The sequence below is a fragment of the Staurois parvus genome, unplaced genomic scaffold, assembly GCF_062004578.1.
Source record: "Staurois parvus isolate SC_StPar_1 unplaced genomic scaffold, SC_StPar_1.0 ptg000061l, whole genome shotgun sequence".
Lineage (NCBI taxonomy): Eukaryota > Metazoa > Chordata > Amphibia > Anura > Ranidae > Staurois > Staurois parvus.
In genome coordinates, this window is record NW_028317857.1 from 5,620,328 (window position 1) to 5,641,604 (window position 21,277).

At 39.5% G+C, this 21,277-nt stretch overlaps 1 protein-coding gene across 10 annotated transcripts in view; it reads right to left on the reverse strand.

Annotated features, from left to right (window-relative positions):
* The window catches only part of PARD3 (par-3 family cell polarity regulator), an 814,686-nt gene that overhangs the window by 438,858 nt on the left and 354,551 nt on the right, over positions 1-21,277 (reverse strand). For all 10 annotated transcript variants that reach the window (XM_089668705.1, XM_089668703.1, XM_089668701.1 and 7 more), the window contains 2 exons: positions 19,197-19,322; positions 7,704-8,086 (listed from right to left, as the gene is read on the reverse strand). In XM_089668705.1, coding sequence (XP_089524831.1) covers positions 7,704-8,086; positions 19,197-19,322 — 509 coding nt within the window. The remainder of the gene's footprint in view (positions 1-7,703; positions 8,087-19,196; positions 19,323-21,277) is intronic.

Genomic DNA, 21,277 nt, shown 5'->3' on the forward strand with positions numbered 1-21,277 from the left:
CATCCTTCTCCTTCTGCTCATCCTTCTTCTCATCCTTCTCCTTCTTCTCATCCTTCTCCTTCTCCTTCTTCTCATCCTTCTCCTTCTCCTTCTTCTCATCCTTCTCCTTCTCATCCTTCTCCTTCTCCTTCTCATCCTTCTCCTTCTTCTCATCCTTCTCCTTCTTCTCATCCTTCTCCTTCTCCTTCTTCTCATCCTTCTCCTTCTCCTTCTCATCCTTCTCCTTCTTCTCATCCTTCTCCTTCTCCTCATCCTTTTTCTTCTCATCCTTCTCCTTCTCCTTCTTCTCATCCTTCTCCTTCTTCTCATCCTTCTCCTTCTTCTCATCCTTCTCCTTCTTCTCATCCTTCTCCTTCTTCTCCTTCTTCTCATCATTCTCCTTCTTCTCATCCTTCTCCTTCTTCTCATCCTTCTCATCCTTCTTCTCATCCTTCTTCTTCTCATCCTTCTCCTTCTTCTCATCCTTCTCCTTCTCCTTCTTCTCATCCTTCTCCTTCTTCTCATCCTTCTCCTTCTCCTTCTTCTCTTCCTTCTCCTTCTTCTCATCCTTCTCCTTCTTCTCATCCTTCTTCTTCTCATCCTTCTCCTCCTTCTTCTCATCCTTCTTCTCATCCTTCTTCTTCTCATCCTTCTCCTTCTTCTCATCCTTCTCCTTCTCCTTCTTCTCATCCTTCTCCTTCTTCTCATCCTTCTCCTTCTTCTCATCCTTCTCCTTCTTCTCATCCTTCTCCTTCTTCTCATCCTTCTCCTTCTCCTTCTTCTCTTCCTTCTCCTTCTTATCATCCTTCTCCTTCTTCTCATCATTCTCCTTCTCATCCTTCTCCTTCTTCTCATCCTTCTTCTTCTCATCCTTTTCCTTCTTCTCATCCTTCTTCTTCTCATCCTTCTTCTTCTCATCCTTCTCCTTCTCATCCTTCTCTTTCTTCTCATCCTTCTCCTTCTCCTTCTTCTCATCCTTCTCCTTCTTCTCATCCTTCTCCTTCTCCTTCTTCTCATCCTTCTCCTTATTCTCAGCCTTCTTCTTCTCATCCTTCTCCTTCTCATCCTTCTCCTTCTCATCCTTCTCCTTCTTCTCATCCTTCTCCTTCTTCTCATCCTTCTCCTTCTCCTTCTTCTCATCCTTCTCCTTCTCCTTCTTCTCATCCTTCTCCTTCTCCTTCTTCTCATCCTTCTCCTTCTTCTCATCCTTCTCCTTCTTCTCATCCTTCTCCTTCTCCTTCTTCTCATCCTTCTCCTTCTCCTCATCCTTTTTCTTCTCATCCTTCTCCTTCTCCTTCTTCTCATCCTTCTCCTTCTTCTCATCCTTCTCCTTCTTCTCATCCTTCTCCTTCTTCTCATCCTTCTCCTTCTTCTCATCCTTCTCCTTCTCCTTCTTCTCTTCCTTCTCCTTCTTATCATCCTTCTCCTTCTTCTCATCATTCTCCTTCTTCTCATCCTTCTTCTTCTTCTCATCCTTCTTCTTCTCATCCTTTTCCTTCTTCTCATCCTTCTTCTTCTCATCCTTCTTCTTCTCATCCTTCTCCTTCTCATCCTTCTCTTTCTTCTCATCCTTCTCCTTCTCCTTCTTCTCATCCTTCTCCTTCTTCTCATCCTTCTCCTTCTTCTCATCCTTCTCCTTATTCTCAGCCTTCTTCTTCTCATCCTTCTCCTTCTCATCCTTCTCCTTCTCATCCTTCTCCTTCTTCTCATCCTTCTCCTTCTTCTCATCCTTCTCCTTCTCCTTCTTCTCATCCTTCTCCTTCTCCTTCTTCTCATCCTTCTCCTTCTCCTTCTTCTCATCCTTCTCCTTCTTCTCATCCTTCTCCTTCTTCTCATCCTTCTCCTTCTCCTTCTTCTCATCCTTCTCCTTCTCCTCATCCTTTTTCTTCTCATCCTTCTCCTTCTCCTTCTTCTCATCCTTCTCCTTCTTCTCATCCTTCTCCTTCTTCTCATCCTTCTCCTTCTTCTCATCCTTCTCCTTATTCTCAGCCTTCTTCTTCTCATCCTTCTCCTTCTCATCCTTCTCCTTCTCATCCTTCTCCTTCTTCTCATCCTTCTCCTTCTTCTCATCCTTCTCCTTCTCCTTCTTCTCATCCTTCTCCTTCTCCTTCTTCTCATCCTTCTCCTTCTCCTTCTTCTCATCCTTCTCCTTCTTCTCATCCTTCTCCTTCTTCTCATCCTTCTCCTTCTCCTTCTTCTCATCCTTCTCCTTCTCCTCATCCTTTTTCTTCTCATCCTTCTCCTTCTCCTTCTTCTCATCCTTCTCCTTCTTCTCATCCTTCTCCTTCTTCTCATCCTTCTCCTTCTTCTCATCCTTCTCCTTCTTCTCCTTCTTCTCATCATTCTCCTTCTTCTCATCCTTCTCCTTCTTCTCATCCTTCTCATCCTTCTTCTCATCCTTCTTCTTCTCATCCTTCTCCTTCTTCTCATCCTTCTCCTTCTCCTTCTTCTCATCCTTCTCCTTCTTCTCATCCTTCTCCTTCTCATCCTTCTCCTTCTCCTTCTTCTCTTCCTTCTCCTTCTTCTCATCCTTCTCCTTCTTCTCATCCTTCTTCTTCTCATCCTTCTCCTCCTTCTTCTCATCCTTCTTCTCATCCTTCTTCTTCTCATCCTTCTCCTTCTTCTCATCCTTCTCCTTCTCCTTCTTCTCATCCTTCTCCTTCTTCTCATCCTTCTCCTTCTTCTCATCCTTCTCCTTCTTCTCATCCTTCTCCTTCTTCTCATCCTTCTCCTTCTCCTTCTTCTCTTCCTTGTCCTTCTTATCATCCTTCTCCTTCTTCTCATCATTCTCCTTCTTCTCATCCTTCTCCTTCTTCTCATCCTTCTTCTTCTCATCCTTTTCCTTCTTCTCATCCTTCTTCTTCTCATCCTTCTTCTTCTCATCCTTCTCCTTCTCATCCTTCTCTTTCTTCTCATCCTTCTCCTTCTCCTTCTTCTCATCCTTCTCCTTCTTCTCATCCTTCTCCTTCTCCTTCTTCTCATCCTTCTCCTTATTCTCAGCCTTCTTCTTATCATCCTTCTCCTTCTTCTCATCATTCTCCTTCTTCTCATCCTTCTCCTTCTTCTCATCCTTCTCCTTCTTCTCATCCTTCTCCTTCTCCTTCTTCTCATCCTTCTCCTTCTCCTTCTTCTCATCCTTCTCCTTCTCCTTCTTCTCATCCTTCTCCTTCTTCTCATCCTTCTCCTTCTTCTCACCCTTCTCCTTCTCCTTCTTCTCATCCTTCTCCTTCTCCTTCTTCTCATCCTTCTCCTTCTCCTTCTCCTTCCTCATCTCCAAGGGCATTTAAATTAAAGGTACAGTGTTCTGCACTAATTTAAAGGCTCTCTGAAGCCTAGAAACCCTTTAAATAAGTCATCTTCGTAGCGGAGAAATTCGCATCGAATCGAATTTCACACTGGAATTCGCCGAATCAGCCGAATCGAATTTTTCATTTCTTCGCTCATCTCTAATTACAATATTTATAAGCTCGTTAAGTACTTGTTTAGTATCCTTTAAATAGGCAGGAGTATCAACTACAAGTGCTTGTAAGAATACATCTATATATTCTTCTATTCTAGATGTCAAGGATCCAATACCACTAATAATAGGTCTTCCAGGTGGATCTAATGGATCTTTGTGAATTTTAGGAAGACAATATATGATTGGAATGCGGGGTGCTTTGGGAACTAAATAATAACGTTCCTTTTTATTTAAAATCCCTAGATTATAAAAGTTTTTAACAAACTGATTAAGTGTTTTCTTATATTCGATGGTAGGATCTTTAGTCAATGGGACATTTGTGGACCCATCGTTAAGGATGTCTTGCATCTTATCTATATATTTGGTTTTATCCATCAAAACTTTCCCCTAAGGGGCTGAATATTGACTGGGATGTTAATGCATTCATAGATACCAGTTAATCCATTTTATTTTATTATTCATCTAATTTAATTTTCTGAGGTTCAATATTTCTTTATAATAAATGTATTTTTATTACACTGTGTTTTTTCATATGCCTGTATTTTGTACTAAATAGTTCACCTGGCAATCATTTTTCTCTTTATATATGTATCTGGATGCACATCTGTCTGCATTTTGTGGTATGTATTTTGTGGTCTTCATTAATATGGCTCTGGACCAGATATGACATCATTAAGATGTCACCTAAATCAGAAGTTGTTTTTGATGCATTCCACATTCTCTGGAAGTGACATCATTAAGATGGCGCCAATCCAGGAAGTGACACCTGAATACAAGTTACACAGATTGCAGATGGACTATTTAAGATGAAAGAGTTGCATGCTTTTGTCTTTGCTACTGATGATGCACGTTTGCCCAAAACAGCTGTAGAAAAAGATTGCTTTGTGATATGGCAGAGGTCCTGCCACCATTCTCTTGCGGAGTATGGCAGCTGAACGTAGAGTGTTTGAAGAGCTATTGGTTCACCTGGAGTATATTTTCTTGGAGAAAAGCATTGTCTATAAAAGCGCATTTGCTGTTCTATTTATTTAGACAGCAATTGGATCTGGTGAGTGTGCATTTAAACTAAGGTGGAGGTCAAACATCACTAATGCCAACATATGAAGATAAATTACAGAGGAGAAGATTGTCCTTGAATTATTGTGATAATATTTGGACTGTTCACTCCTTTTGATTCAATTGTCACGGGTGTTGTGGATTATTTTCATCTATATTTTTATTTATATACATTTCATAAGCGTTGCAAACTATTATAATTGAATCATTTTGATGTTTTTGTTTAATACACATATTGCTAGCAGCAAAATATCACTGAGTGCTGACTTTGTTATAGGATTGTCACTGAACTTGTTGGAAGTATGTGCAAATATATTGTAACTATCCATTGCTGAATCTGCAGATCTCCAACGCTACAATAATCAGCTGTCAGTTTAGCACTCCAGTTCCCGGTTATGAAAACTTGGTCTTCCTCAGCATTTCTGCTATAATGACCTCCTATTGGTGCTACTGATCATATATTTGGTATATGCACAGTACTATCTAGTACCTGAAGGGGAAAAGCAAAGCCCATTCTTGAAGGAAGGATGGCAAGATATTTTGGGTTTTATGTATTTTAGAATGAATGACCTCCCAGCAATAATATTCAGGGGAAATTGCCATAAAGGTGATTTCACAAACAAAGGGTCCTGCTCTTATAAAGAAAGGGATGTTGATAAGTGGACAGCTTAGTATATCTATACAAAAAACCTTTACTATAGTATTTTTATGGGGGAATGCACTTCTAACTTTGTTACAGTCTATTAGAAGCCTTCCATAGAAGCTGACTCTGCAAATCTTGAAGTATTAAAGTGGTTCTAAAGCCTTGGGAGTTTTACCTTAAAGGATAAAGTTCACCTTTGGAACATGTTCCACTATGTTCCCATAGACGCAGCCGCGCCCCCCCCCTCCCCTTTCCCCCGACAGACAGTACAGGGAGAGGTTTCCCCTTACTATCTGTCCGATTTGAAAACTGTGCAGCCATGCCAGGCTCCACCCTCACGGCCACTTCACTCATTCACAGTGTTACCTACAAAAAAATGTGCATTTACTATTTTTGTCCAAAAGATGAACTTATCCTTTAACCAATTCCCGACTGCCCTAAAGCAGAAATATTGCTACAGGGTGGCAAGGGTGCGCAAAATCTTGTATACATACACACATTATTTTGCATTTCCGGGTAGGGGGCACACGCCCTACCCGCACCACCATTCGCACCCACGGCTGTCAATCACTGGGTCCCAGCCAGTGATTAGTTGCCTGCGCCCAGTGATTACTGAGGATCTTCGACGGGGAGGAGGACTGTTTTGTTTACTGACAGTTCTCCTCCCTGTCAGCTCGGGCAGAATACATTTTGACCTACATTTATACCGAAATTTGATTTTTAAAATTTTTTTACTGGATATGTTTAATAGCAAAATGTCAAAAATATTTTTCTCTCAAAATTGTTGGTCTTTTTTTTTTTTTTCTTTTTATAGCGCAAAAAAATAAAAGCCGCACAGGTGATCAAATACCGCTGAAAGAAAGCTCCATTTGTGTGGAAAAAAGGACGCAAATTGCATTTGGGTGCAGCATTACAGGACCGCGCAATCGTCAGTTAAAGTAACAGCGCTGTAATACATAAAAATGGCCTGGTCAGGAAGGGGGGTAAATCCTCATGAGGGCAAGTGGTTAATGTATTCAATGCATTAAGGTAAAAAACCTTCTGTGGTGCATGTGTGCGTGTGTTTATCAGTGTTCAGCAGAACACAGGTTAAAGCTTGTAGGAGGCATTTTAATTTTCTTGTAGGAGGATGCAGAACCCCTGACCTCTGTCTGGACAGTGCTGATTGTCCCTATGCTGATCACATTCACTTCTCAGTGGATTTCACACAAAGGTAAATCAAACCTCTATTCTACTTGTATAGTCATCTTAAAATTATTTATAGTATTTTTCAACCACAGAAAATATAGTTACCTAAAATCTACCTTCAGGCCTGGTTCACACTAGTGTGACTTCAGTCACACAGAATCACATGACAAGGAAAATCACATCATTTTCAATGGTGTCCATTCCCATCAATGTGACTCGGCATGAAGCGATTTTGAAAAATGTTCCTGTACTGCTTCGGTGTGATTCCAGTGCTATTTTGGCCCCAAAGAATTTATAAATCTTATCACAATTGCATCCAAGTAGCACTACATATTCACATTCAAATCCAGATCAAAATCATATTGCAGCAGTGTGAACCTAGCCTTACGTCTAATTGAACCTTCTTAATTTATTAATGCTGCATATACAGTAATGAATAGGTCCATTTAATTTTTTTTTTTATCTGCCAAGTGCTGCAGTACATTTCCGTTCTCACGTACAGGAATGCTGGAAAAAAAATTTTTTTCGATCAGCGCTGCAGCCAATCAGCTGATCAGTGTATTCTAACAGTGAAGATGACCCGCTGTCAGAATACAATAGTTCAGCAGGGAGGATTTCTTCATTCACCTTGAATGTGTGGATGTGAGAATCAATTCAGATTTTTTTGATCAGCCAGTTCACTCAAAAAAAGAACCATCTATGGCATGTCCACTCTTAGAGACAGAAAAAGCAGGAGAGCACTTTTGCGGCTAGTTTATACTGAAAGGGGGGGCTTCCTGCTCCTCTGAAAACTGATTGGTGGTGGATCACTTTTTAGAGGGATATACACACATCTTTATTACTGGTGTTACACTTGTACAAATGGGTGTAATAATAAAAACGGACTAGTGTTAGGCTATTTTCTCTCCAGGTTGAATGGTATTCCTCATACACAATACAAATCAGGAAAATACACCATTATGTCCACTAGATGGAGCCAATGATCATAGTAAATAAGATTGTATTTCCTATGATCACCAGCTCCATCTAGTGATCACATTGCAGTATTTTTAGATTCACTCTATTTCTTATGAAGAATACCATTTGACCTGGAGTACAAATAGCCTAACAACATTTGTATTTGCTCCCATTTGCACAGAACAAATGTACATTAGGTTTCATTGGACAAACAAAATACGATAAATAGCTCTGCAATTTTTTTGTTTTTGTTTTATAAATACTCCCCTTAGTGGTAGGTGAAGTCACAGATGCAAAATGTAAATCATAAAAGGCCAATATTTATAAAATATAATAAAAAAAAAAACAACAACAAAAAAACACTATAAAAATGTGAAAAAAATCTCAAGTCCCAAGGACAACATACAGCATGTAATTTACCTTTCTTGAGCTGGATGTATAGCTTCTTTCCTTTTTTGGTACTGTAACCGCTGGCAGGGGGGCAGTTAGTGCCACGCTGTGGTGAAGGGGTGAGGCCAGTTGGTGGTTTTCCTGCTGAATTGATACTATGAGGTAGGTGTGAGTAAGAGTCCATTGGCTCTGTCTGGTTTCCCTGTCTGGGAATTCTCTGCAGTGTCTGCTCTGGACCGGGACTGTGAAAGTTCCTGTTGTCCATGAACTGGTGGTCAGAGGCATGTTGGCTGGAGTAGTAGCTGTTGTTCTCACTTTGGGATAGTTGTTCATACGGTTCTTTGTTAGCGGCAGGCACCACATGGAACCAAATCATGGGCGAGCGCATGGCTTGACGGAACATATGCTGTGCTCTGGATAGATGAGATAAGATTATCAAATCATGAAATTGTTATGAATATAATTATGCTTTCTAATTATGCAAAATGAGGTGCTGTGTGCCACTATAGAGATGGCAAATTATTTATAGAAAAAAATAAGTCTTTGCAGTCACTTGTTAGTATGTCACAGTTGGTCCCAATTAATGAGTATTTGTAATGTGCACAAAACAGTCTGAAATAGCAGGGAAAAAACTGAGAAAACTGAAATCTGGCATTTACAAAGCTAAAGCAAAAACCTGGCCTGTGCATTGTACATTTTAAATACTAAGTCCAAAAAAATTCACATTAAATGTAATGTAGAACATGTGCCTCTAATTTGGACAGGTGATGTGCAGTATGGACCATCAAGAGGACTGAATAATATCCTATTAGAATCCGGTAGGAACAGAATTGTGCTGGTTCTGAAAGCATAAAAGCCAAATTCCAGGTATATAAAATTATAAATTAATGCAGCTTTGTATTTATTAATTTATCACTAAATGTAATTTTTAAAAGGCAGGCAGTGTAAGTACCTGACTTTGATCTGGTAGCTTGCAAAACCACTGTACAACAGAACTAAGACTGGGGAAGGGAGAAGTAGCACGAGAAGAATCAGCGGTGATGGGATGCTAATGTGCCAACAAGAACATAAGCATCCTACAACAGTGACAGAGAGAAGCTCATCAGTCTGCTGCCAATCACAGGCTGGGGAAAGAACCCTTAACCACCTCCCGTCCGGCTGTTGTATATAAATGGCCGGACGGTGGCAGTGCAGGGTTGGGTGGCCATTTACAAACTGCCTCCCCGCCCCCTGCTTGTGCGCGCTCCCTGGGAGCGATCCGGTGCCTGCTGTTTCCTCCAGACACAGTGGAACACCGATCGATGGACGGGACCTCTGTACGAGGTCCCGATCATGTGATCACTTCTGACATCATTGCTTACTACGTGTGAAATCTGTGAATGATCACAGAGGTCACATGGTACAAGGCTATTCACAACAGCCTTGTAGCATGTGACAAGCTGTGACCAATCACAGCTCACATAGTAGTTCTCAATGGCTGCAAGAATGCAGCCAGAGAGAAGGAGAAATTATTGCTTTTACAGCCTTTATGGGTGTAAAAGCAATCAGTGTAAGGGAAATAAAAAAAAATATATATATATATATATATATATATATATATATATATATAGTGGGGCAAAAAAGTATTTAGTCAGCCACCAATTGTGCATGTTCTCCCACTTAAAAAGATGAGAGAGGCCTGTAATTGGCATCATAGGTAGACCTCAACTATGAGAGACAAAATCAGAAAAAAAATCCAGACAATCACATTGGCTGATTTGGAAAGAATTTATTTGCAAATTGTGGTGGAAAATAAGTATTTGGTCAATATCAAAAGTTCATCTCAATACTTTGTTATATATCCTTTGTTGGCAATGACAGAGGTCAAACGTTTCCTGTAAGTCTTCACAAGGTTGGCACACACTGTTGCTGGTATGTTGGCCCATTCCTCCATGCAGATCTCCTCTAGAGCAGTGATGTTTTGGGGCTGTTGCTGTGCAACACGGACTTTCAACTCCCTCCAAAGGTTTTCTATGGGGTCGAGATCTGGAGACTGGCTAGGCCACTCCAGGACCTTGAAATGCTTCTTACGAAGCGACTTCTTCATTGCCCGGGTGGTATGTTTGGGATCATTGTCATGTTGGAAGACCCAGCCACGTTTCATCTTCAATGCCCTTGCTGATGGAAGGAGGTTTGCACTCAAAATCTCACGATACATGGCCCCATTCATTCTGTCCTGTACATGGATCAGTCGTCTTGGTCCCTTTGAGGAGAAACAGCCCCAAAGCATGATGTTGCCACCCCTATGTTTCACAGTAGGTATGGTGTTCTTTGGATGCAACTCAGCATTCTCTCTCCTCCAAACACGATGAGTTGTGTTTCTACCAAACAGTTCTATTTTGGTTTCATCTGACCATATGACATTCTCCCAATCCTCTTCTGGATCATCCAAATGCTCTCTAGCAAACTTCAGATGGGCCCGGACATGTACTGGCTTAAGCAGGGGGACACGTCTGGCACTGCAGGATCTGAGTCCCTGGCGGCGTAGTGTGTTACTGATGGTAGCCTTTGTTACATTGGTCCCAGCTCTTTGCAGGTCATTCACTAGGTCCCCCCGTGTGGTCCTGGGATTTTTGCTCACCGTTCTTGTGATCATTTTGACCCCACGGGGTGAGATCTTGCGTGGAGCCCCAGATCGAGGGAGATTATCAGTGGTCTTGTATGTCTTCTATTTTCTAATTATTGCTCCCACAGTTGATTTGTTCACACCAAGCTGCTTGCCTATTGCAGATTCAGTCTTCCCAGCCTGGTGCAGGTCTACAAGTTTGTTTCTGGTGTCCTTCGACAGCTCTTTGGTCTTCACCATAGTGGAGTTTGGAGTGTGACTGTTTGAGGTTGTGGACAGGTGTCTTTTATACTGATAACACGTTCAAACAGGTGCCATTGATACAGGTAATGAGTGCAGGACAGAGGAGCCTCTTAAAGAAGAAGGTACAGGTCTGTGAGAGCCAGAAATCTTGCTTGTTTGTAGGTGACCAAATACTTATTTTCCACCATAATTTGCAAAAGAATTCTTTCCAAATCAGCCAATGTGATTGTCTGGATTGTTTTTCTCATTTTGTCTCTCATAGTTGAGGTCTACCTATGATGCCAATTACAGGCCTCTCTAATCTTTTTAAGTAGGAGAACTTGCACAATTGGTGGCTGACTAAATACTTTTTTGCCCCACTGTGTGTGTGTGTGTATGTATATATATATATATATATATATATATATATATATATATATATATATATATATATATATATATATATATATATATATAAATAAATGTAAAAAAAAAGTTTAAAAATTATAAATTTGTGTTATAATCTAATTTGATAACGGAATAAAAGATAACGGAATAAATTTTGGCCAACATTTATGATGAATTATTATTTGCAAAATTTTGTAAGAAAAACACTTTTTTTCAAAATTTTTGGACTTTTTCATTTACATAGCAAAAAAAATAAAAATCCCAGTGGTGAATAAATACCACCAAAATAAAGCTTTATCTGTCTCAAAAAAATGCTAAAAAATTCATATGGGTACAGTGTTGTATGACCGTGCAATTGTCATTCAAAGTGTGATAGCACTGAAAGCTGAAAATTGGCCTGGACTGGAAGGGGGTGAAAGTGTCCGGACATGAAGTCGTTAAGTACAACTAAAGGCATTTTTTTTTTTTTTTTGATAGAGTGGAGAGGGATTAGAATACCTGTCAGGTTTTAACTGCTGTCTGTGCCTCTGTTAGAAGGATTCACCCTATTTGTTGTGTTTACCATTGCCAACAGAAGTTAAAGAAGATCCCAAATTTTTGGTTGTCACCAGACCAGGTATAAAAGGGGAAATAAATGGGAGCGCTAGTTATGGTGACTCTGGTGACAACCAGGGATACCCTCACTTTAGAAGGATTTGCTTTCACTTACAATTTTGGCTATGGGACAGAAGTGAAAAGAAAATCACCCCAATGGGACACAGATGGAAAAAAAAACTGACAGATGTTATAACCCTCCCTTATGCTATCCATAAAAAAAATGTTCTGACTTTAGTTCTATTTTAAGTGTAACTTAATTATAGCAAAAATCCCACCCTACCAGACAAGACTGTGCTGTGTGGCAGAATTGTGGAAATCTCAAGACTAGACGGAGAAAAAGGCAAACTCTGAGAGGTATGACAATTCCCTTATACATATTTAGCAGTTTTCCTGTAGTTCAGCTTTAAAATTGCAAGCTATAACTGAGGCTCAACTATACTTTAATGTGAAACGGGGCATTTTCATTACCGTATGCAATTTTCCAATGCTCAGAATTATTTATTCAGTTCTTTAAAGGATTTACTGCACGGATCAACTGAAATTTCCATAAGCATATTATTGATTTTAATATATTCTGTATGGAAAAGTAAATTCATGAAGATAACCACTTGAAATATTGCTCTTTAATATTTGTAGCTTCTGATTGGCTTTATTATATAAGTGAGTATCTATGAGGCTGCCTAACCTATCACCTAAGAGAGCAAAGAATGAAGCTTCATGTTGTCCAAAACTGAGAATGAATATATATATATATATATATATATATATATATATATATATATATATATATATATACATATACATACACACACATACATAAACACACACACACACACACTTACATACATACAGTTGTGCTCAAAAGTTTGCATACCCTGGCAGCAACTGTGAAATTTTGGCACTGATATTGAAAATATGATGGATCATGACAAAAAATGCTCTTTTTTTGAAGGATGATGATCATATGAAGCCATTTATTATCAAATAGTTGTTTGGCTCCTTTTTAAATCATAACAGAAATCACCCAAATGACCATGATCAAAAGTTTACATACCCTGGAATGTTGGGCCTTGGTACAGACAAAGAGGTAACACACACGGGTTAAAATGCCAATTAGAGGTTAATGTCCCACATCTGTGGCTTTTTAAATTGCAATTAGTGTCAGTGAATAAATAGTCAATGAGTTTGTTAGCTCTCACCTGGAAGCACTGACTAGGCTAGATACTGAGCCATGGGGATCAGAAAGGAACTGTCAAACGTCCTGCGTAACAAGACAATTCAGTATCAATGCCAAAATTTCACAATTTCTGCCAGGGTATACAAACTTTTAAGCACAACTATCTATCACACACACGCACGCACACACATACACATAGAGAGAGAGAAAATAAGTTATTAGCGGCTGCTCCCCTATGTCTCTCCTCACAGGTTAAGTTGATGATTACATTATTCCTAGGTACTAAAAAAAAAATAGCCTTATGACACGATTCTGTCCAGATACAATGAATAAAAGAAAATGAGTGTCAATTTCTAGGACAACATTGTGGCATAGAGACACAAAGTCTGTAAGTAGGTCCTAATTTACAGAATGGCAAAAAGCAACAAAATGAAATACCCCTTCCAACCAATCAGAGAAGATATTTCACTCATCAAACTGAGCGGAACAAACTTAAAACTGGTTGCTAATAGTTAGAGAAATCTGCAGATCCATGTGCTTTCCACAGTCTTAGAGAACAAGAATGCCTTAATATAAACATGTAATTATGATACACAATCTGTATATCCGGTTTCATTTACCCAACCAAAAAATAACCAGCAACTGACTACCGCACATTTTCCAGAAGCAGAAAACCATTGTGAAACCCACTGACAAGTGATTTATTTGAGAACTGCTACAATGTGTGCCAGCCAGAGGCGCTACTCTAACGTCTAACCAATTCCCAGGATCTACATCTGAAATATTAACAAACATGTTAAATACATCAAAGAACGGTGCCAAGTTCAGGAGGAAAGCTATTGCTAAGATAGAACAAGGCAAGGAACTGAACACAGCTGGACTGACAGGGGAGAATACAAGCAAAGCAAACTGTCTGCAGAAATAGGTGAAAATGAACAGGATTTACATCTGAAATATTAACAAACATGTTAAATACATCAAAGAATGGTGCCAAGTTCAGGAGGAAAGTTACTGCTAAGACAGAACAAGGCAGAGAACTGAATATAGCTGGACTGACAGGGAAAATAAAAGAAAAGCAAACTGTCTGCAGAAATAGGTGAAAATGATCACAAAAAACAAGTAGCCAGAAAATGCTACTAAAACCGCCTTGAGATAAATGAAGTAGCTATATACACTACTGTGCAAAAGTTTGGGTCACTTGTGAAAAATACAGTTAAATCAGGATGTTTTAATTTGTAGATTAACCCCTGGCTGCCTGGAAACCCTTTACGGGGGTTCTAAAGGCCAGGAGGCACAGGTGAACTTCCCAATTATGTAACTGGCATGACTGACTGTCACTCAGTTCACATGATCTGAAGCCCCAGAGAGTAAAAAAAAAACTGGGAGATGTCCGAAGCTCCCGAACATGAACAAAGACCAAGAGCTGCTTGGTCACTGTTCTGGCAGCCAACTCCAGAGCCAGATTCCTGAGCTATCAGATCAGGAACAACCTGGTCCTCTATGATAGATGAATCGATCTGCCCAAAAAAATAGAACAATTTGCCCCACAATGACAAACTGTTGCATTGCAGAGGTCTGGAGTGAATCTTGGCAAAAGGGGACTCCTTGTTAAGAGGTTCCCATCAGACCCAGGACTCTCTTTCAAAAGCAGAGTCAGATGGTTCCTCAGCTGGAGAGTTTGAATCTGAGACCAGAGTTGTGAAAAATTTCCAGCAATGATTTCTGAGGGTTCAGGATTCATCCAAATTGCTGAAATTTCTGCACTGTCAATGTGACATTGTGCCAAAAAGCCCATGCAGACTGTTCTCTAAACAGGCGGTCATGCCACAAGTATGCCACAATGGCGATGCCACAAGAGAGCAACAGTATTGAAGGGTCACCTCATCAAGGCAAAGGAACTGCTATTGTGTTAGAAAGATAGAGACCTGTCGGCAAGCATCTCTGATGTCCACGGAAGCTAGAAAGTTGCCCTGGAGAGGGAAGACTATAACAGATTTGTAAGATACCATGGAGACTTTATGGGCTTTAATGAAGACATTCAGAGATGTAAGATCCAGAATAGGGCAAATGCCCCTTTGGACATCAAAATGATGAACAAGTTGGAGAAAAACCTCTGGAACTAATCCGCCAAAGCAACTGGAGTACTGATACTTTGATTCAAAAGCCCCAAGAGGAGATAATCTGTGCAGTGACATGGGAAGGCTGAAGGTGAGAAATGGAGGATCAGGTCAGGGAGTGAATATCTAGTTTGTAGCCCAGGGGTACCATCTTCTGCTCCTAAATGTCTAAAATGCAAGCTGTTCAAGCATCCACAAAGCTTAACAAATGTCCCTTGCACCCAACTATGGAAAACAGAAGTGCACTTTCCTACAGATGAATGCTTGCAGATGAATGAGGAGCCAGACTTGAAAGAGTCTCTAAGTGGAGGTCAAAGGAATAGAGAAACAAATGGGAATTTCCTAACAGATCCTCTAGTTTCAAAGCGGTGTACACTGCATCAATAGGTGCCAAAACGGTCTCCTTTATTTAATGAGTAAAAGGAAGACTGATTCCTCTAAGCTATCTCTTCAGGCGACAGCTAGGAAGCTGCTAAAGCTGTGGGCAAAAAAACATAGAATAAAAAATGTACGTAACTGCTGCTCTGGGAAAAATTACAAGAAAAGTCATTTTTTTTCTATTTATCCCCAATAAAAACCAAGGAAAAGAAAAAAAATATATGTTTCTAAATTTGCTACCAATTTAAAGCCCCTACTGCATATGGCATCCTCTGCCCCCCTACCAGTAGTTGAATTTATGTAGAAGAACTTTAAGGAATTTAAGCTGCCCATAGATGGTTCAAATGTTGGCCAGTTCAGCAGGGACCGACTGAGATCGATCAACTTGGGTAAAACCAGCATGTTGGATTCTACATGAGATTATTGCTACCGGCTATTATAGCCACTAGCAGTGATCCATGTGTTCCCCCAATGGGTATAGCTCCCTACGCCAGGAGAACACAATGGCTCCAGAAGAATGAACATTGCTCCATCTATGGCTGGCTTTAGCAGCTGTGAGTGGCAATAAGAAGTAGAACATCCTAACATTCCAGTTTTTGTTGCCATTGTTTACAAAGTTACCCTCCTATAACATGAGTTGATTAGTGCAATTCTCACATTAGAACTTTAAAACAACAGATGCAGCATTTTAGATTGTGTATCCTTTAACATATGTAGACAATGCAATGCCTCGTGGGCAAACAGCCTACTGTTTAACATGTGCAAATGATTTCGGTTCAGGTAAACTACTTGATTACTTCATAGACCCAAGGAATTTTTGCAGAGTAATAGAAGCTGGATCTCTGGTTTTATTTTGAATGGTTTATTGCTCTGTAAAAGTCTGAGCAGTACATTGATGTTCTTAACAACCAGCACCGAGAGCTCAGCTCAGGCATTTTCTCTAATCTACTTGATATTAACCAGGTGTGAATATGATTTGTGGTTTCCAATACAGAGATATAGATCTTAAGTTGCAGAGTTATTGACCTGAAATGCTGTCTCAATAACAGAAGTTTTACAATCTTCCAGACTTTATAAAAAAAAAAAAAAAAAAATCTTTCAAAACAAAATATCTTCCATTTACAAAAATAAACCATGGTGTGAGAATGACCCTGAAATTAACCATTGGCAGGTATTTAAGTTAATTTTGGTTTATAAAAATATATTCTATTCAAGTATGTATTCTCAACTCCGGAAAGTACCCGCTATACCCACAACACAAAGTGGCACATAATTGTCTAGTGGAAGGAAAATGATAAATGGTTTTCAAAATATTTTAGAAATAAATATCTGAAAATTGTGACGTGTATTTGTATTCAGCCCCCTTTACTCCGATACCCCTATCTAAAATCTAGTGGAACCAATTGCCTTCAGAAGTCACCGAATTAGTAAATAGAGTCCACCTGTGTGTAATTTAATCTCTTAATTAGTGAACAAACAGCATCATGAAGGAAAAGGGGCACACAAAACAGGTCATGGATAAAATTGTGGAGAAGTTTAAAACCGGGTTTGGTTATAAAAAAAAATATTGCAAACTTTGAACATCTCACGTAGCACTGTTCAATCCATCATCCGAAAATGGAAAGAGTATGGTACAACTGCAAACCTACCAGGACATGGCCATCTCAGGGGGGCTGAATACAAGTGCACATCACACTTTTTTTTTTATTTGTAAAAAGGTTTGAAAACTATTTAACATTTTCCTTCCACTTCACAATTATGTGCCACTTTGTGTTGGTCGATCACATAAAATTCCAATAAAATACATTTAAGTTTTTGGTTGTAACAGGAAAATTTCAAGGGGTATGAATACTTTTTCAAGGCAGTCTATAACCTGGACGTCTGAAAGCAAGAAATAGCTAACAGTAAGGCTAGGTTCAAACTAGCCTACACGGTACAACACACAGCTTAGGCTAGGTTCACACTACTGCGATTTTGATCCCATTTTCAGTGCAATTATGTAGCGCAACTTGGATGTTGTTTGCATATTATATGGAGCCACAAATCACACTGGAATTGTATCAAAGTAGAACAGGAAGCTTTTCCAAAATCACACCTTGCTGAGTTGCATTGATGTGACTGAATACCATTGAAAACAACATGATTTCTGTTGTCATGTGATTCTGTGCGACTCAGGTAACATCTAAAATTGCACTAGTGTGAATGGAGGCTTGCTGTGCAGGCTAGTGTCACTTATGGCAGATAAGCGGTGCACTGTATGTTTCAGAGCATTGCACTTCTTGTTTTCTTTTAACTTGAAGTGTCACATATCAACACTCCACTCACGCATCTGCACAACAGTGTGGTGACATGCGTGCCATTTAGTGTGGTGCTGAAAATGTTTCTGCACTGCACCACACATCAGCACTCTAGCATACACAGGGCACATAAAAACAGTTTCTATGTGCCCTAGTTCATCCAGTGTGGAAAAACACAACTCATCACACCTACAGTGAACAAGCCTTAAAAGGCTGGTATCCAAGAAAGATCTAATCAAAGGAAGATTTACACCATTCTGATTTGCCCCTTTTAGGTCCCAATTCATACCTAAGCATTTTGTAGCTTCATTACAAAATGATCAATGTTAAAAATGCCATTCTTTCAATGGTACCTGTTCACTCCTGAGCACTCAGGCGCCTGTTGCTCGAAAAAGCACAGGCAGATTTAAGCTTTTTTGTCTCTATATACTTGAATGGGAGTGCCTGAAAAAAACTGCAATAAGAAAGTTTTTCAGTCTACTGTAATAAAAGTTTATGGGGCCAAAAATGTGTGTTCTTTTTCCAAAGAATTGATGTAGAACAATTCACTTTAAAAAAAAAATGCAAAGAAAACATTCTTAAAACCACTTGAATGCACTCCACTCAAGAGAGAATGTAGCCTAAATCAGCCCATAGATGGCTTAGTTTTGTCCATACAACTAGCAGGTTGAAAAAAACAAATGGCTTGATTTCCCCATCCACATACTTTATTTGGACAGGTGAATCCTACCCATTTTGTTTTTGTATTCTGACAGCCAAGAATAAACAGACAGACAGAATAAACGGATCAGAGCTGCCGGCTATAGCTAACAGCGCTGATCAAAGTGGTAAAAATCTGACAGGACGGACTGGTAGATGAACGTCTGTACAACCACCTTGCCCCTACATGGATCGAAAGTCGGATGGTCCCTGCTGAACCAGACAAAATTCGATCCATGTATGGCCAACTTAAAGCTGTAGAACAAAGCGGTGCGCTGTCATTGACAGGGCTTCCATCATCACCCAGTCTTCCTTACGGGTTTGCGGGCTCTGTGAGTGGTTGTCTTGGCCGAGGATCAGGACTCTGAAGGAACGGCATGGGCATGCTGTTCCTTCAGTACACATATGCCGGTGACATCAGCTGCAGAAACAATGAATATCTCCTAAATGGTGCACGTTCAGGAGATATTCCTTGTACCTACAGGCAAGCTTTATTATAAGGTACAAGTGTCCAGTGGGAGTTTACTTCCACTTTAACAGCGTCAATCTTTGGGCATCTTGTTTTTACAGTTTTGGCTATCAACAAAGTTGAAGACCAAAATAAAATTACCTGATTGAGTAAAAATAAATACAAATTATATGCTGTCAATTTAAGGGCACATTAACTTTTTTTTAATACATACATTTTATAAATAACTAATAGCATTGTAAATATTTTCCAAAAAATATATTCACTCTTATTCCAATTTCAAGGACTATGTGTAGGATTTGAAACATAAGATATTGTGTTGAACTTTGGATTGTATCTGTACAACTATTCTCATAACTCCAGCAGCTATATTTTTCCATCGTATTTCTTTAGAATGAAGTTGTGTAGGTCAGTGAATGAAAAGCTGCAACTTTTTTTTTGATTGATGAATTTTAAACTTAATTTGTGGAAAAGAAAATATTATCTGCAGAAGTGTTTTATGGTATTAAAACCTATAATATCTGGTCTTGACTGAAGATGAAGAATCCACTTACTGCTCAAATCTTCTGTTGCGAAGGTCACCGTTGTTAATCCGGACGATACAGTCGTTCTCATGGAAAAGGTTCTCTCGTTCAGCTTTGCCACCTTTCTCTAGCCGTTTTACTAATAACCCGAGTGTTCTGCAACATTAACATCACAAATGATTACACATGCAGGACTGGGGCTGCTACTTAATGGCTTGTGCAGATGACAATATTCATACAATATATGAGCAAAGCAAAATATTAACATTCCCTCAAGAAAACAAGGTTAAACTAGCAGAAAGAATAACCTCTTTTCTTTTTTTTATTAAGAAAAATACTGCAAGCAGATGCAAACTGGAAATGTCATTCATTTGTGTATAATTCCATAAGTATATATATAAAAAATTATATATAATCACCAAAAAAATTAAATAGAATAAAACCTATAAAACTTAAATAAAATCTCTCCAGAGAGCTACAAAGCATTAAAAACATTGTCACCCAACAATCTTACAATTACAATACAAACAATCATAGTAACAGTTTCGATTTTTATTTAAAGTGGCATTAAACCCAAAAATATAATATATTGCAGCTTACGAATTATTAGATGTGGTGGCTGCATTCATTTTTTTTTTAGTCTTTTCCCCGTTTTCACCAGGACAGTAACACACCTCCTGTATTAGAGTGCCTCCACTATGGATGAAGGAGCACGGGGGTGGCACATTTGGACAACAGCAATGTCAGTCTGGGAGTAGGGAAGTGATAGTGTATCTAAATCTGCTAGAACATCTAACAAATTGAAGCCAAACTCCAGCTCACAGTTTACAAGAAGGCATACATTTTTTTCCCCCTTATAGGGATAATGGTCTTACATAAATTTTTAAAAATCTGATCATTGTAATCACACCTGTCAGTGTTAAATGGTTTGTCTCATTCCTGCAACTAATACAGTCTGCAAGACCGCTTGTTCTTTTGAAAATAAAAAAAAACCAACAAAAAAACAGACTTTCTGGCTGTATCACCAGGTGAAAATAAAAGCAAGAAAGCCTTTAAAAGAAAATGAATACAGCCCTCACACCTAAGAATTGGTAAGTTGCATTATAATAAATGTTTGCTATCGAGTTTGATACTGCTTTAAGGAAATCCAAACCACCGATTAAACAAATAGCTACTAAGGCCATCAACACACTGCAGCTGTGTAAGAAACAGAAAGTCCAAGTTCAATTTATTAATTTGTGGTTTTCTATGACCTACTGTATGCACAGCACACAGACCATCTCACCTGGTCAAAAGAAGAGAGTAGGTGCTAAGCAGTTCAATGTTCACAATGTTCACAATGATGCGGTGCGGTTTGACAGCACTGCAGGTGCTGCGCAGCATACTCACAAGTTTGGTGCAGGTTTTCTGCGCTTTCCCATCAAGTTCTATTAGGTTTCACGGTTTTGGTATGCCTTTAGAAAGCACACAACATAATAGAAGTCAATTGGAAAGCGCAGCTAACCAGCACCAAGCCTCAGTGTGGTCACTTACCTGTAGTGCTCTTCAAAACACATACCCACACAGTGAATCCTGCGTTACCCCACATAGCCATCTCTGGCCCCTTGAGCTAGTTGCATGTTCAGGGTGAAGCAGCCAGCTCAGATGAAGAACCAGACCCTGGCCTGACCTTCAGGTGGTCTCCCCGCCTTCCCGGCCACTCTGTATGATGCAGATTCTTGCAACCCTCTGGGAGATGTGATGTAAGTATCCCAGGAGGCTGCAGGACCAGTTCCATGTCATTCTGGTCTAAAGCCACATTGGCGGAGTGGGCAGTGCTAAAAATTAAAAAAAAAACTTTTTCCAGCAATTCTGTTCGTAGGTGGGAAGGGAATACTAAAGTTCAACTAAGTCCCTTTTGGAAGTTTAATTGCGCTTTAACTTTCCCTGTCTCTACTTTCTGCATTACTAATCAGTCAAATCTTTAGGGCAGGCAGGCTTAAATATGACTGGTGGGAAATGCCTTAATTCTGCAATTGTATTTTGTATCTGGCTTTCAATATGTGAGACACAGTAAGTAGGTGTTCCAGCATCATAAGCAGGCAGTTTGATGCCCCCTCTTATGAAGACTC